Raw genomic sequence first — 14,824 nt, 5'->3', positions numbered from 1 at the left:
TCATGAAAAATTCAATTAGATAATTCAGACGAGTTATTGTGTGTCACGTCATAGTCTGGTTATATAAGCAGTCTCAGCGCAGCATTGTATGTATATACTACTATAACTCTACTAGACTACTACATAGAGCGCAAGAGTGTTGTATAGCCTCCTCCCATCTCGTTCCCTCCCCCTTCCTTAATAACAAATTTTTTCTTTTTCTTTTTTTATTCTTTTTGGTTCTTTCCTTCTCCGAGAGTCCGTCAGTTGCTGCCCGCCCCGCGCTCCGCGCTCTTATAAATCGCGCCAACCGCTAGAACCGGGTCCACAGTCGTCGGCGAACCGTACACCAGTTCCCACTTCACCTTTTTCCCCCACCACCACCAACCACCACCACCACCACCGCCTCTCTCTCATCAGTTGAGGAAGACCCCGAAACACACACACCAAAGTCCCTTCCGACACAATAACAACAAATCCCCCCATCCGCAGAATTTTTTGAGAATCCAAAAAACTTCCCACTAGTCCTGCAACAACAACTCAGTTGTCTGTCCCAATTTTATTTGTCCCGCGACGAAAAATCTAAGTCCAAATTTTAATTCGTTCATCTCGTCCCTGCGGTTTGTTGAAACATTTCCGTTTGTGACGAGAACCGCGCCGTTGCCCAGCTCCCTCCCCGCAGTAAAAATACAACAACAACAACAAGAACAACCCGTAAGAAAAATGGAGCTGTTGACTGTCGAGAGCTCGTCTTTTTCATCGGCTTCGCTGGTCGGTGGTTTCAGCGTTGGACAAATTGGCGCCGTCTTCGTGTCGGCCACCACCGTCCTCCTGACCACATTGGCCGCCCTGACGTTCACGCTCGTCTGGCTCAACGGGCGCAAGAACGGCCCCCCGCAAATGGCCGACTCACTCTTCTTCCGCATCAAGAGCAAAGCCCAGCGATTGGTCCGCTCTCACCTGGCCAAATCGTCGGCCGCTAAAGCCTCTGCTGCTGTTCCTGTCGTTACGGCCGCCACAAGTGGCACGACGGTTGTCGCCAAGCCGTGGAGTCCGCCGCCCGGCCCGGTCGGCTGGCCCGTCATCGGCTCGCTCCACTTGCTGGGCCAGTACGAGGTCCCGTTCGAGGCTTTCTCTGAGCTCAGCAAAATCTACGGCGACATTTTCAGCATTACCTTGGGCTCGACGCCGTGCGTCGTCGTCAACAGTTTCAAGCTCATCAAGGAGGTGCTCATCACCAAGGGCCCCCACTTTGGCGGACGGCCCAACTTTATCCGCTACGACATTCTCTTCGGCGGCGATCGCGACAATTGTAAGTCTCATCATTTGATTATTTTCATTTTCATTTCCTCATAAAAATCAAATCGAATAGAGGTGGGGCTATTTTTAGACTTGTTCCTACGGTTAAAACGACCCCTGGGCTTTTGTAATCATTAGCAACTGGCAACAAGTGTCTAAAAATAAATCAGCAAAGGGGGGAAATCGAATTTTGAGGAAGAACGAGAGATTTTTTGTGCTGCATCATTATTACGTTTTTTAAAAAGATAATGACTCAATTCTATTGGGGTTTGGCCGATATATTTCGAGGTCGGGCTACAGGTGTAATTAAATATGATACATTTTTTTTTTCTCGGTGGGGTAAAAATTGGGGAATTTGTATTTCAGTCCAACCCCTATGTGCCCCCTAGAAAATGTGTCTGTCATTGGGTCTACGTGGGTGCCAATGTAAAAAAAAAAAAATGGCAAGGCCCAGAAATAATTGCGCAATTTCCGATCGTTCCCTGAGCTGTACAAATATATTCCGGGGCAACATGTAGTAGAGAATTGTAGGAAACGTTGCTGCAAAAACGTATTTCTCATGTATGCACAAATAATAACGATGCATGTGGGGCCCAGCACTTAAAAAAAAATATGACGAAAATGCACATGAGGGGATATGTATGAAGCAGAGTTAATTGCGAGTGCCAACGAAAATGAATCACAAACGTCCACCTTCCGTTGTGTGTGTTGGGCAGTTCAACAGGTGCGCAAAAGTCATAATATTTTTCCAGAACATATATATAAGTACACACACACAGTTGGTTTTTGTAATTATAGTTTTAGCTCTAGCGCGAGCGTTATGATGTAGAAAAATACGGTCGACAAAATTCGCTTGGGGATTTTATTTTCTGTAATGCTAATTGAATTTTTCCCCTTAACGTAAAAAAAAAAAACTTTCAATTTGGGAATTGGAAAAAAAAATTTGTGTGACAAAAATTTTCGTTTTCTTTGGCGACGTTTGAAATCCAATCGGAAGAATTCGAGGGTTATATAGTGGGAAAAAGGTATCTAGAGAAGGAGATTCGTTATATTTCTTTTCAAGGTTTCGGTCAGTCTGTTTCCCAGGGCCGACCCTGACCTTGATTTTCACTCTAGATGTTACTGTATATAGTCGAAAGCTTTCCACTAGCAGAGAGAGAGAGAGAGAGAGAGCGATACACCTGTTGTATAGACACACACACCCGACTCTACTACGACGGGCGCTTATTGTGTGACGCAAATGGAGAAAAGTATTATATCTGTAATAAGGAAATGACCATCGTTCTAACTCTAGGGAGGGGTCGTCTATATTAATTCAAAATCCCGCCGACTTGGCAGTTGGGAAAAATTACCAGTTTTCCGCTTTCCAAGTATTCCGAAAACAAAAATATATTCCAGTCAATGCCAATATTCCTAAAGAGATGATAGAAATGTTCCAATGTCTAGCGGCACAAAATGACCAGTCGTCTGAGCGAATTCAAAATAATTGACGTGTGCGTGTTATTTTTTTTTCTTCTTCTTTAGCACTGGCCCTGTGCGATTGGTCGTACCTGCAGAGAGATCGCCGTTCGATCGCCCGCCACTGGTGCCACCCGCGCGTCGATTCGATGCAGTTCGACACTCTCAGCCGCGTCCTGACGTCCGAAAGCGACTTGATGGTCAACGAATTGTCGCTCATGACGGCGGCGGCGGCCGGCAAAGGCATCGACTTGAAGACGACGATGATGACCATGTGCGCCAACGTCTTCACCCACTACATGTGCAGCACCCGCTTCGATTACAACAACAAGGAATTCGGCAAAGTCGTCCGTCTCTTTGACCAGATTTTCTGGGACATCAACCAGGGCTACGCTGTCGATTTCCTGCCCTGGCTCATGCCCGTCTACCGCCGCCACATGCAGCAGCTCAAGTCGTGGGGCACGGACATCCGCCAGTTCATCGTCAAGACCATCATCGACGAGCACCGATCCACCATGGACGTCAACAACCCCAGAGATTTCACCGACGTCCTCCTCAGCCAACTGGGAAATGAGAAGAACAACGGCGAAGATGTCCAGGCTGCCGATCACAACGACAACGAAAAGCAACTCGACTGGAATCACGTTCTCTACGAGCTGGAAGACTTTCTCGGCGGACACTCGGCTATCGGCAATTTGCTGATGAGGGCCGTCGGCGAGCTCTGCTCCAGCCCTCACGTCATGGCCAACATCCAGGAGGAGATCCGCAAAGTCACCTGCGATAATTCACGACCCGTCGTCCTGGAAGATCGGCCCAGCATGCCCTACACGGAAGCCACCATCCTGGAAACGTTGAGATTGTCTTCGTCGCCCATTGTCCCCCACGTCGCCATGCAAAACACATCCGTCGCCGGTAAATATTTTTGACAAAAATAATCTCATTTGAATAGAACCAATCATCATCTTTCGAATATACTGATCTAATTGTTTCTCTTTTTCTCATTTTTATTTAAAGGTTACGACGTTCAAGAAGGCACGATGGTATTCCTCAACAACTACGAGCTGAACATCAGTCCAGACTACTGGGGCGACCAGGCTCTGACGTTCGATCCTGCGCGGTTCCTCATCCAGGGCAAAATCGTCAAACCGGAATATTTCATTCCGTTCAGCACTGGCAAACGAGCCTGCATGGGTTACCGGCTGGTCCAGCACGTCAGTTTCGTCACACTCGCCACTTTGCTTCAGAATTTCGACGTCTCAGCCTCAGAGGATGTCATCCACCTACCCAAAGCTTGCGTCGCCGTACCACCCGATGCCTTCCGCGTCGTCCTAACGCCCCGACCCTCAGCGCCGGCGTCTTATTGAAAATCATCCGCATTATTATTCATTTTTTAAAAAAAGAAAAACGTCGACCTCAGGCAACAACAACATTAACACAACAACAACACCTCGACGACACACACACACACATCAGCAATAACCCAAAAACCAAAATTGATTGAGACCCTTCGTTTCCATTCTCGCTATGACCCCACCCAAAACATCGTCAAATCGATCTCAACGATGAGAACATTTTAATTCATTAAAATAGGGGGAAAGAGGAGGTGTTAAAAGAGATGGGGGGGTTTCTCATTAAAAAAAAAATTACGTCATCATCATTCATCATTTAAGTTATTTTCTTGCAGATGACTTATAATTATTATTATTATTTTGAAAAAGATAAAAGAAGCGAAGATTTTTTTTCCTTTCTTCTCCCCCCCTTGTTTGTTATTTCGATTGGTTGGTTGGTCGGTTGGTACATGTAAACTTTTCTATATAATTAATTTTTTTTTTCTGAAAGGGGGGAGAAGGGGGGCTCTATACTCCTGAATTGCGAATGTGTTTTTAGTTTTTGTTTGTTTGAGAAATTCTTTCGGGGATTCGCATAAATTGTAAATTTCTTTCTCCTGGGGTGCGATTGAATGTTTTTTATTTGATTCATGCGTGCGATGTATAACTGCGAGTGCGAGTGTTTTTGATCATTTTCCTTGTTTCCTCTTTTAAATGTCGACCGTGTGTTTGTTTGAAATCTTTTGCATTCGTCAAAAAAACGATTTTATTGAGCTTTTTAATTTTTGAAGAGAAATTGCATTCCCTTTTGTTTGAATGAAAATACGGGATTTGTGAGACGAGAGTGACACCCTCCCCAACCGACCAGCAAAGAGAATAACGATAATAATTATCTTTTTTTAAAAAAAAAGGAAAGTAAAATTCCAGATTTGACTTTATAGATGCTTATATTCCGTCCTTTTATATCATCTGCTAGCTGCTGCTGCTGCTGACGGCAAAACAATTACTACAAGCCTATATTCTACCTAGCATTTTTATATTATGTCTGTTTTTTAAAAGATATAATTAATAATCCCACCGCTCGATCGCTCTCTCGGCTCTTCCCTCCTCCATATCATTTTCAGATTGCTGTAAACATATACATATTATTATTATTGCTATGGAAAATTGTAAAACATTGACATGTGTGTCTGTATTTCTTCTCGTGTTTTTGGTGGGCGAAATGGATTGGAGGGAATTTGAAAATTTCTATCAATGACTGGAAAACCCCTGAAGATGAGAAAGGGGAGTCGAAAAACAAAAATTCTTGAAAAATTTTGAAATTATTATGCAAATAACAACAGCAGCAGCACAACAAATTCCCGGTGAATACCTTCGTCTGTCTGAAAATAATACAAAATTTTGTATATTTGATATCTCTTGTTTTTTGTTTGTTCACTTTCCAATAATATTATTATTCCCTCTTGGAAGACAAGAGGGTCCTGGTTGTTATTAGGGCGGGTTTTCAGTCTTTCTGCAGGTTTCATGATGCAATTGGGATCTTGTCCATCCCGATTTGGAGTTTAAGGGGGGAGTTTGATTTTTTCTCATTTCTAATTTCTATCGATATATCGTATTTCGTAAGCATGCTGATTAGAAGAAAATTGGACAAGTGTCGTCTGCTTGCGTCTAGTCAGTTTAGTTTAAAATTTCGAAGAAGTCAGTTACAAAGTTCCAGATTTATATTCTTATAGATTTATTTGTTTTAGATAACCGTCATACTCCATGCTGTGTAGTCTCTGGTAGCGGGTAAACAAAACTTAATACAAATAAAATTATTGTGGGAGCTATAGAAGAGTTAAACCTGTTCCAGTGAAATGTTATTACTTCTAAAAACTAGCATTTATCATGCGATTGCCCTGTCAATGCATGGAAGTTACTATATAGCCTTTTTCTCTTTTGCAGATTTGATGCCAGAGCCAGCCATCATAACCACACAATATGCAAATTTGGCTTGTGCAGGTGTCAACCAGCAGCAACAGTTTCAGGATCATCGCTTGGGTGATTTCCTTTACTTTTATTGACCTGTGACCTACTAGATATATTTTAATGCTGCATTACCTGCATCAATGCAGTGTATTACATGTGAACCTTTCATTCTCCCATTTATTAACAATTAGGGTATATACCCAGTGTCTCATTTTCAACTTTTCTGACTTGTTGTTATTCTGTCAATAATTATTCGTAACCCATTTTCTATTTTTATTTAGATAAACAGCATCCCATTGCATTGGAATGCAATCGAATGCATTGTCAATCGAGTTACAGATCTCTCTTTTTCAACTTTCTTAAATGTCCTCGTGTACGCCCATGTGAATGTGGGGTGTATTCACGAAGACACTCTTTTACCCTATGGTGTAATTTGACTCTTCAGCGGATGGATGGAGCAGCTGACGTAGATGCCTGGCTGTATTTCCCAAGCATAAAGGTAGGACCAAATTAATCTCTATTCTTCCTTTTGGACAATTTTTGGTGGTTTTGATTGTAAATCGTTAAATAGGACGGAATGCGATTATTCCTCAGCTAGGCGGTTGTCTGCAACTGTATTCTCTCTCGTTTTTTTTTTGTTTTTTTCTCAGTCAGGGTTCACTAAAAATAACTCATTTGTCGAAAGACTGCAGATCAGGCATGTTTTTGTACCTCACAACTTTTTTATTATTTGAACACTTGAAGCAAAGTGCAACAAGACAATTTTTTGACCAAGAGGGACCTGCCACCCCACCGGCACTTCCTCGTTATATCCCAATCATTTTCCAAATAGAAATTCAATTTGTACATAAAGAGGAAAACAAAAATCCGACTTGAAAATTTACTGCTCAATAAAATAATAATCATCATTAAAAACAAAAAAACAATATTGATTTTATTTTGCGCATTCTTTCGAATATTGCGCGCAGCAGCGTGTTATAGTCGTTGGGAACTGTAATCCAGTCCGCGCGCGCAATCCTAGACATTTTGTATCATTGGCGGTTAGCTGCTTCCTCCCCCCCGCTGTATAACACGACACTTTCGCGACTCACGTTTACAACCAAAAGTCTTTCCGGGTTCTGGTCTTTGGTTCCTTTTCCTTGTAATATTGTACAGCGCCGTTTCCACGGTCTTGGCGATCCGAATGAAATTCCTTCCTCATCCTTACACGGGTATGTGCGCACGGTTTGCAGCTCCCGGGCTTTATCTATTGATTCTTCTTTTCTTTTGACGGTAGAGTTAATTCATAATGTAAGACGAGCTATAGACAGTCGTACTATATATACCTAGTCAAATATGGCCTTGATTGAAACTGGCAATTGTTCAGCGCGCTAATGCCCACCGAAATCAAATAATTGGCGGTTTATTCAAATTCAATTGCCCTTTTTTTTCAAGGGTTAATTGATATTTTAAAAAAAGATCCGACAAGTATTTCGAAAGATTCTAGTTGTAAATGTCCGATGAGTCGCGCAACAGTTGCTATTTCACTTTGGTTTTCTTAGATCCTGTACTAATCTCGATCTGTCATCAGGAGCCAGTCGGTGCCTGAAGCCACTGAAGGCCTTCCAGTTTAACTAGTGACTTTCGTTTCTCTTGTTCTATTCTTCAATCAATGCTACGTTATAGGCGATTATCGCTTGGTGGTTGCTCCGGACTTTGATTAGGAGATGATGCAACTGACGAAATCCAAGTGTACATTCTATATACTACACCCAATTACCTTGCCAAAGTCTCATGGCGACCATCAGTCGATAAAGGCGTTGCTATATAGTTTTACCTTTTTCCCATCAACGTCAAGCACCGCGCAAAGGGATTCGACATTTTTAATGGGTTATATTATCCTCGATATAATTACGCAGTCTGGGTAACGTGAGCAAAGGAGTGTGTAAAGCCAACAGATCTAAATGTTTTGACATTTTAATTCAATCATTTGGTCACTGACTCTCCCTCTCTCTAATTTAAAACGTTGCCGGGCACTTGAACTTTTTGATATCGCTCTTGTATTTCACAATCGCTATATTTATTTATACTACATGTTGCAGTCTAGAGTTCATGACCGAGACTTAATAGCCCATATATACTGAACTCTCGTCGTCTCATTAATTACAGACTACGCAAAATGAAATAATGATACATTTGCATATGAACAATCGGAGGCTGTCTGGATAGAGTGAGAAGGCCAAGGCTCTCTATACGGTCTAATAATGCCTCTACTGATATTTCATGACTTGATTTACAACGATATGAACCCTCTTTTTTTCTTGTTTTTAAATAAGTGTATAGCGTATCTTACGTTTCACAACAGATGAGAGAGACGGTAGTTACACCTCAGTTCATCAGCCGATGATTATAACTATAATAAATATGATCGTCTGACCATTGGATGCTGACTATAATAGATCTGGGATTTCTCCAACATGTGTATCATAGGGTCTGTAGTACACACACCTACTGATATTACACGAAGAATTATAACTGTATAAGGTTATACGGTGTCTAATGATTTGTGTCCGGTCATTAGCCCAGCATGGATCTTTTGATGATTTGCGGCCTCTCTATATCTTGTTGTGTCTATGATGGTCGATGATTGTCTTTCACACATGGGAATATAACTAATAGTTCACATCGTTGAGAACGATGACTTGCAGTAATATATTTCAATATGTCTATTAGTTGTACCCGCTCCAATTACATAACCAAAGACGTTTTCTAAAGAAAAAAATAATGGGCTGAATATAGTAATGGCAGCTGCATTATAAGACTGTGTGGGGGGAGGGGGGTTATTCGATTGCGAAATTCTACCTGCCGAATCTTTTAAAAGAAAATTGACTTTACATAAGTTGCACTGGTCTATGTACTCCATGCCCTTCCTCATTGTCTGTATTCACCAAGGATTTGCGCTGTTTACACTGAACTTGCTGCACTGCGATACCATATACGGACAGGGGAGACTCCCAGGCTACGTCGGCCAGCTTCGCCATTGTGCAAGATTGAAACCTGTCGTCTCCTGTCCACTCTGTTCCTCTTTAAAACGCTTCCCGGAACGTCTCCTGCTGTGTCTTACCTGCTGTTGTAAAAAGTCACCCACCGCTATATCCCATTGATGACACTATACACTCTACTTTTCAAGTGACGCCAACCCTATGTTAGGTGCGCACACCCCGTCCGGACCTTGCTGCCAGGTTCTACATACTGGAAACATTTCAGGTTGCCCCCACCACGACCGCCAAAAAAAAAATTGTCTTATTTTTTTTATTACCTTTTTCATTTTGACGTTTTCTCGGAGAAAGGGAACCTCTGGAGAAAAACCCATGGGTTAAGAGAACCTGCCTATAGAGCTTGGATGGGTCCAGCACGCCATCCACAGGAGTTTCTTTAGCTTTTTTTTTTTTAAATGATTTTATGTCTACATGACTGTGCGTATGAGTATTATTTATATAATCGTATGCGCCTAATTCGATGAATCACTTTCGCGGAAAAAATGGGTTTAACTCTCTACGGTGCTGACAGCCCCATTTATTCAAAGTTGATGCCTCCGATACCCATATACTTAGATATATATAACAGAGGCGCAACGTCGTACGTGAAAGAGGCGCACCTGCCTAAAGACGAACTGCGTTTTTATCTAGAAATTAGATCATGTTGCCGACCCCTTTTGGGCCTCTCCTTTGAAATTGATCCTCCCCATACTTTGGGGGTCTTTAATATCCAACAAAAAAAGACCCCACAAAGATGGAGGAATAAGTGCGTCTTTTTATAATTTTTCTGGTTAACTTCGGATTTTTATGCTTAAACTAGTTGTATTACATGTGTTACGTTTTTCTTCGTATTGGGGAAGGGGGCTATGGGGGGGGGTGGCATCGCGCGTTGAAAGTGGTGGGCTTATTATTCTCTCAAAGTTCAACGCTCACAAATATTTCTCTCACAAATGCGCCATATCTGGGTATAATAATAGAAAACGCAATTCTCCGTTCAACGTAACACAAAGGATAAATAAGGGCTGTAAGTTCAACATTGTTTTCGGGGGGAAAAGTTAAGCCCAAGGACGATATAGTCAACAACCTGCCGGGCTTCCTTGTACTAATAATCACGCCAAATAATCTGTATATCCTTTTGGAATCTGTCCAGCAACGCGTTCTCATGCACGGCCACGTGACTTTCTGATCTCAATTACGGTCGACGACTTGTATCGATTCATTATAAAACCCGATCGACTGAACGAAAAAAAAAAAAGAAAAACAAATTAAAAAACGTGGTTCGTTTCTATAGAAATTTTATTTCTCGGAATGAACTCATTTGACTGAGCTGCTGTTGTGTGTGTGTATCTGTTTGACTTCTTTTTGGGGCTTGGCTTCACGGCATTTCTATTGCCAGTATTTATTTTCGCACAACTAACCGGCCAATAACCCCCCACACAACTTTTTATTTTTATTTATTGATTTATTTTCGGTTGAGGGGTGGTTTGATAGCGAATTTATTTTTAGGGTTGGCCCTGTTGGAGTTCATTCAATTTCGTCGAATCAATGCCGACGCGGAATGGAGAGGGGTGTGTGTATGTGTTGAATGTTATATTGGCACAAGATGAGGAAGAAGTTGAACGTGAACAGCAGACCTTTCACTGTCACGTGTCACGTGTATGTCCCGCGTGAGACGCACGATTCGCACGACAAACGTGTCGAGTTGGCCTCAACTACAGCCAGTTCAATATACCTTTCTATATGTATATTTGTGTGCTGGGGACGATTTCGATTGGGATCGTGGGGGCCTCTCCATTTCGATCTCCAAGGTAGCGGAGGAGTGATATGAATTATTAACAGTTGACTAAGCGCATCGCTGTTGCAGTCGACTCCAACACGACGATTCCCGAAAGTTGATTGGGAAATGAGATATACAGAATTCGGTCGAATTTTCCCGAATAACGTCTCACCACCATCAGCCAAACAGCCAAAAATGGCCAGAGAAAAAGCAACGCGAGTCAAACAGTCTAGAATAGGGAATCCTTATTCTGTCTGTCATCTGCTATTATCTTTCGCCGGAGATCCGTAATCACGCTCGGCTGGAGCCGATGGAGGTCATCATGTTACAAGTTCAAAAGAATAAGGCAATCTTCTCCTCCAACCACACAAATAACAATGGTGTCAAACACACGTGTCGCCGTGCTCACGTGTTCTGACGTGAGTTGGACATGTGACCGCCGCCGTCGCCGAGAAATTTGCATCGACAACTTCCCGCCGCCTTTGTATAGATCATATACACGCATAGAAGAAAAGTGTGTGATGTCAAAACAGGTCTGGAAAGCATTTCCCAAACAATGTGTGTGTGCGTTAGCTATCACCAAGTTCGTTGATTTGTTCTAGGCGATCACGTGTACGAAACGAGACTGCCTGGGCTACATCTGCATAACACAAATCGAGACTCAATAACGATGCGATGCCAAGACTGCTGCTGCGGTGAGGGCAAGAGCCGAGCAGGATCAGCGACCTGATTGCACACATTTACTATTTTTTGTTTTTGTTTTTAGTGAAATGTGAGCTGTGGAAATTTCTATTTTCCGGAAAAGGGGAAATCAATATCAGGGCGCTGACTTTTTCTTCTTCACCACTTTTGGGTGTTCCAGCAATCGTGTCGTATTCTCACGGGGTATACACAACATCCACGTGATCGCTCGAATGTTTTCTTGTTTTTTTTTGATTCGCTTATCCTTCTCTCGGTGACGGAGCAATGAACGATTAGATTTGGTTCTTCTATTGCGGGTGACATCGTGAATATTTAATGAAATGGAGGGGAGGATAGAACTCACGGGAGTTGAGAGATGGGTGCGGTCGCAGGAGGACAACCACAAGGTTTTCTTGATTTCCGTAAAAACTGGTCTATATTTGATGGGCGATGTGCAAATGAAAACAGTTTTGAAAAACAAAAGTTTGAGATGGATGGTCATTTATTAAGCTGCCTGGGAACGTGACTACACTCACGGAGTTTACGGCATCGAAATTTGACGCAGTGGGTTGTTCACCTTGGTTTCCTTTAATTTATGCGGCGTGAATATTATGAAACACCCGACGGTGAACAAAATGAGCATTTCCCATCCAAATAAAGGAAAATGAGATTGTGGTGACGTGATTCACTGATGATCGAATATATAAGCTTTCCACTTTATGGAAAGCAAACTTTCTTCTGTCCATAACTTTAATAACTGGGTTCAATCGAGTTCAATTCATTTTCCAAGTAATCGACACGTTATCAAATAAAATTTGAATTACATAGACCTATAAAAGATGAAACAGTAGAAGTAATAAAAATGAACGAAAATTAGAATTCGATTGTAAGTTGAATTATTTTATCCTATATTATTTGACGTTCGAATGTCAGTCCTTTCACCCTCGCCCTCATCTCTGCTGTGTCATATGTGGTCATTACACCGGTCACAAATTTCGTTTCTTTCACTTTGTCAGCAGCAGCAGCAGCAGCAGCGCACGCCGACTCGACGTGACAGTGGTGCTGTCACGTGTCTCACGTGACCGACCCACGTGAATCAATCGTCGCGCCGGGACAAATAACAAAAAAAGAATAGGAAAAAAGAAAAACAAGTTGCATAGCGCAGCTTGACGTGGATAAAAGATGACTATAACCACTTTTGGGAATAATTATAAAGACAAACCAAAAAAAGGAAAAAAGCGAGAAGGAATTGTAAGAGCTGCTGCTGCTGCTCCCGCCCGATCAAGGCAAAAACGGGTAGACCGATCGTCCGCGCGTGCTTCTTATTCAAATTTTTACACATGTCTGCATACACTATAGTAGCTATAGCACTATATATATTCGACAAACTGACATTTTTTTTTTTTTTTTTTTGCTCTTCTCCCTTTTCCAGACTCTCTACTAGTATATATAGAGAGTGAAAACGTGTGCGCAGCGATTTATTTATTCACGGTGGGGGGGCCGTGAGGATTCCCGTCTGCTCCCTCCCTCGCTATCTCTTCACTATATTTCAAATGAATCAGAGTCTTAGCTGTCCATTTTTATCTATTAACCTTGATTATCATTCCATTATAACATTTCTTTTTCGTTTATTTTTTCTTTCTTTTTCTTATATGTACACCCAAACAGTCCCGTATAGCAACACCGGAGTTGTAGTCAGTCCTACATATTAGCTGATTGCTGACTGGCTGGTTGGCTGGACCATACATTTGGGTACGCGCGCGGTTGCGCCGCTTTTTTCTTGTTTTATTTTTATTTTATTTTCATAAAACTAACTGCTTTGCTGCCTTGTGTTACCAAGGCCTTGTCTCAACTCTACAAGATAGCAGTTGCATGTGCTGCTTGATGCCGGACCTAAAATAGCCCGTGTCCTCTACCATAGCGACCTTGTCTGCAGTATATTTCTTTGACTGTTCCAGCACACGTGAAGACGAAGAGGAATCCCGCCATTTCGTCGTAATTATCAATTCAATAGGGTCTAGACCAGACGCAAACAAATATGGATGCGCTATTATTATATATTAATTCCCTTATTATTATTCCAACTGGTTAGTAGTATAATATACAAGTTACTATTTCCGTCTTTAATTAAAAGGTGCCTTTTGGCTTCTTTCGGTTGTATAGGTTTGGCCTTGCGTACAGATTGCCATTTTTGGCCAATCAGCAATCCCATGCGCTGCCCATATACCGCCTCTCTGTCTACATCATTTCGATGGAATAACCCGTTCGCTTGCCATTATGTAGAGTGGATATCACCGCAGACACGTATTGACGCGAAATTTCGAATAGAACTTGACCCTATTTCGCTTTGAAAGACTGGGTCAAAATCGCTCGTCAAGGTCCCTCAATCAATTGCATGTGATCGGTGTACCCTCAATTCGATCGAATCGTCCGATTTCAATGTCAGAATACTTGCGCATCCCATACAACCTATTTAATTTATAGACTCTAATTGAATCACTGCGGATGACGAGAGGAAAGAGACCTACATAAATTCGATCTGTGAAGACAGTCAGTTGCCGAAGAAGAAAAATCCAAGATTGGATCAGGTCAGGTTTCTGAACTTCTCGGAAACCTCTCGTCATTTGATTTAAAATCGGGTCACGAGTTCATTGTTCGGGATCTCGAGCCAATGGCTTCGGGATTTCTATCTGGTTGAACTTAAGGCGTTGCATGGGGGGGAAAGACGTCGACGCATTCCGTACGCGGTATAATTTGGTGAAGGGCCACATCGCCATAAAAATAATCCAAAGGCTAATATATCCGAATCAGACCAGTTTTTCAAGCTCATTGACATCGACTTTCCCAGCAGCAGCAGCAGCAGCACAAAAAAATATGATATACATATAGGAAAGTTGTCAAATGATCATTCACCCGAATTTACAATGATTAGATACCATTAAGTATAATACCGCGCAATCGAATCTATAAGAAAACATCGAAATTGGAACGGAAGAATATCAGATTTGGCATTCTGGTCGTCGTCTTATTATAGTCGACAACAACATCAATTTTTAGAAGAGACACATTATGAGATGCCTCTAATCTATTATGCATAGAGATAATTATTGGAGATAATCAGCCGAAATCAAAGAGAGAAGGGCGGGAAATCCGCTTGATTGGATATACTATTCAGCTAGCTGCTCCTACTCCAATGTCTTAGATTTCCTTTTTACATGTTGTTCTGCAGCAGCAGGACGCGACGGAGGCCGCTCGAGTATTGTGGCACCATGAGAAGACTCTCTCTTTCTTTTTACAAGGGTCTTGTGACTCTCGCT

The 14,824-nt window shown here is 42.1% G+C and overlaps 1 protein-coding gene and 1 long non-coding RNA gene across 2 annotated transcripts; both read left to right on the top strand.

Moving 5' to 3' along the window:
• The first annotated feature begins 242 nt into the window (after window positions 1–242).
• Window positions 243–5,477, top strand: LOC124198077 (cytochrome P450 307a1-like). Its single transcript, XM_046593733.1, has 3 exons — window positions 243–1,291; window positions 2,803–3,648; window positions 3,751–5,477. The coding sequence occupies exons 1-3, from the start codon at window positions 703–705 to the stop codon at window positions 4,098–4,100; spliced, it is 1,785 nt and encodes a 594-aa protein (XP_046449689.1). The 5' UTR covers window positions 243–702; the 3' UTR covers window positions 4,101–5,477.
• Window positions 5,478–5,683: 206 nt separating this feature from the next.
• Window positions 5,684–13,610, top strand: LOC124198078. Its single transcript, XR_006876456.1, has 5 exons — window positions 5,684–5,852; window positions 6,009–6,104; window positions 6,314–6,531; window positions 13,176–13,259; window positions 13,348–13,610. It is a non-coding gene; the product is annotated as an uncharacterized LOC124198078 (long non-coding RNA).
• The last annotated feature ends 1,214 nt before the right edge of the window (window positions 13,611–14,824 follow it).

The sequence above is a fragment of the Daphnia pulex genome, chromosome 7 (genome assembly GCF_021134715.1).
Source record: "Daphnia pulex isolate KAP4 chromosome 7, ASM2113471v1".
Taxonomy (NCBI): domain Eukaryota; kingdom Metazoa; phylum Arthropoda; class Branchiopoda; order Diplostraca; family Daphniidae; genus Daphnia; species Daphnia pulex.
Note: the sequence above shows the minus strand (reverse complement) of the source record. Positions and strands in the feature narration are given on the sequence as shown.

Excerpts from the sequence above, each read along its gene's own strand:
- LOC124198077 (XM_046593733.1), top strand. The coding sequence starts at position 703 with ATGGAGCTGTTGACTGTCGAGAGCTCGTCTTTTTCATCGGCTTCGCTG. Across the intron at positions 1,292-2,802 it reads CGGCGGCGATCGCGACAATT|CACTGGCCCTGTGCGATTGG; the intron begins GTAAGTCTCATC and ends CTTCTTCTTTAG. Across the intron at positions 3,649-3,750 it reads GCAAAACACATCCGTCGCCG|GTTACGACGTTCAAGAAGGC; the intron begins GTAAATATTTTT and ends TTTTATTTAAAG.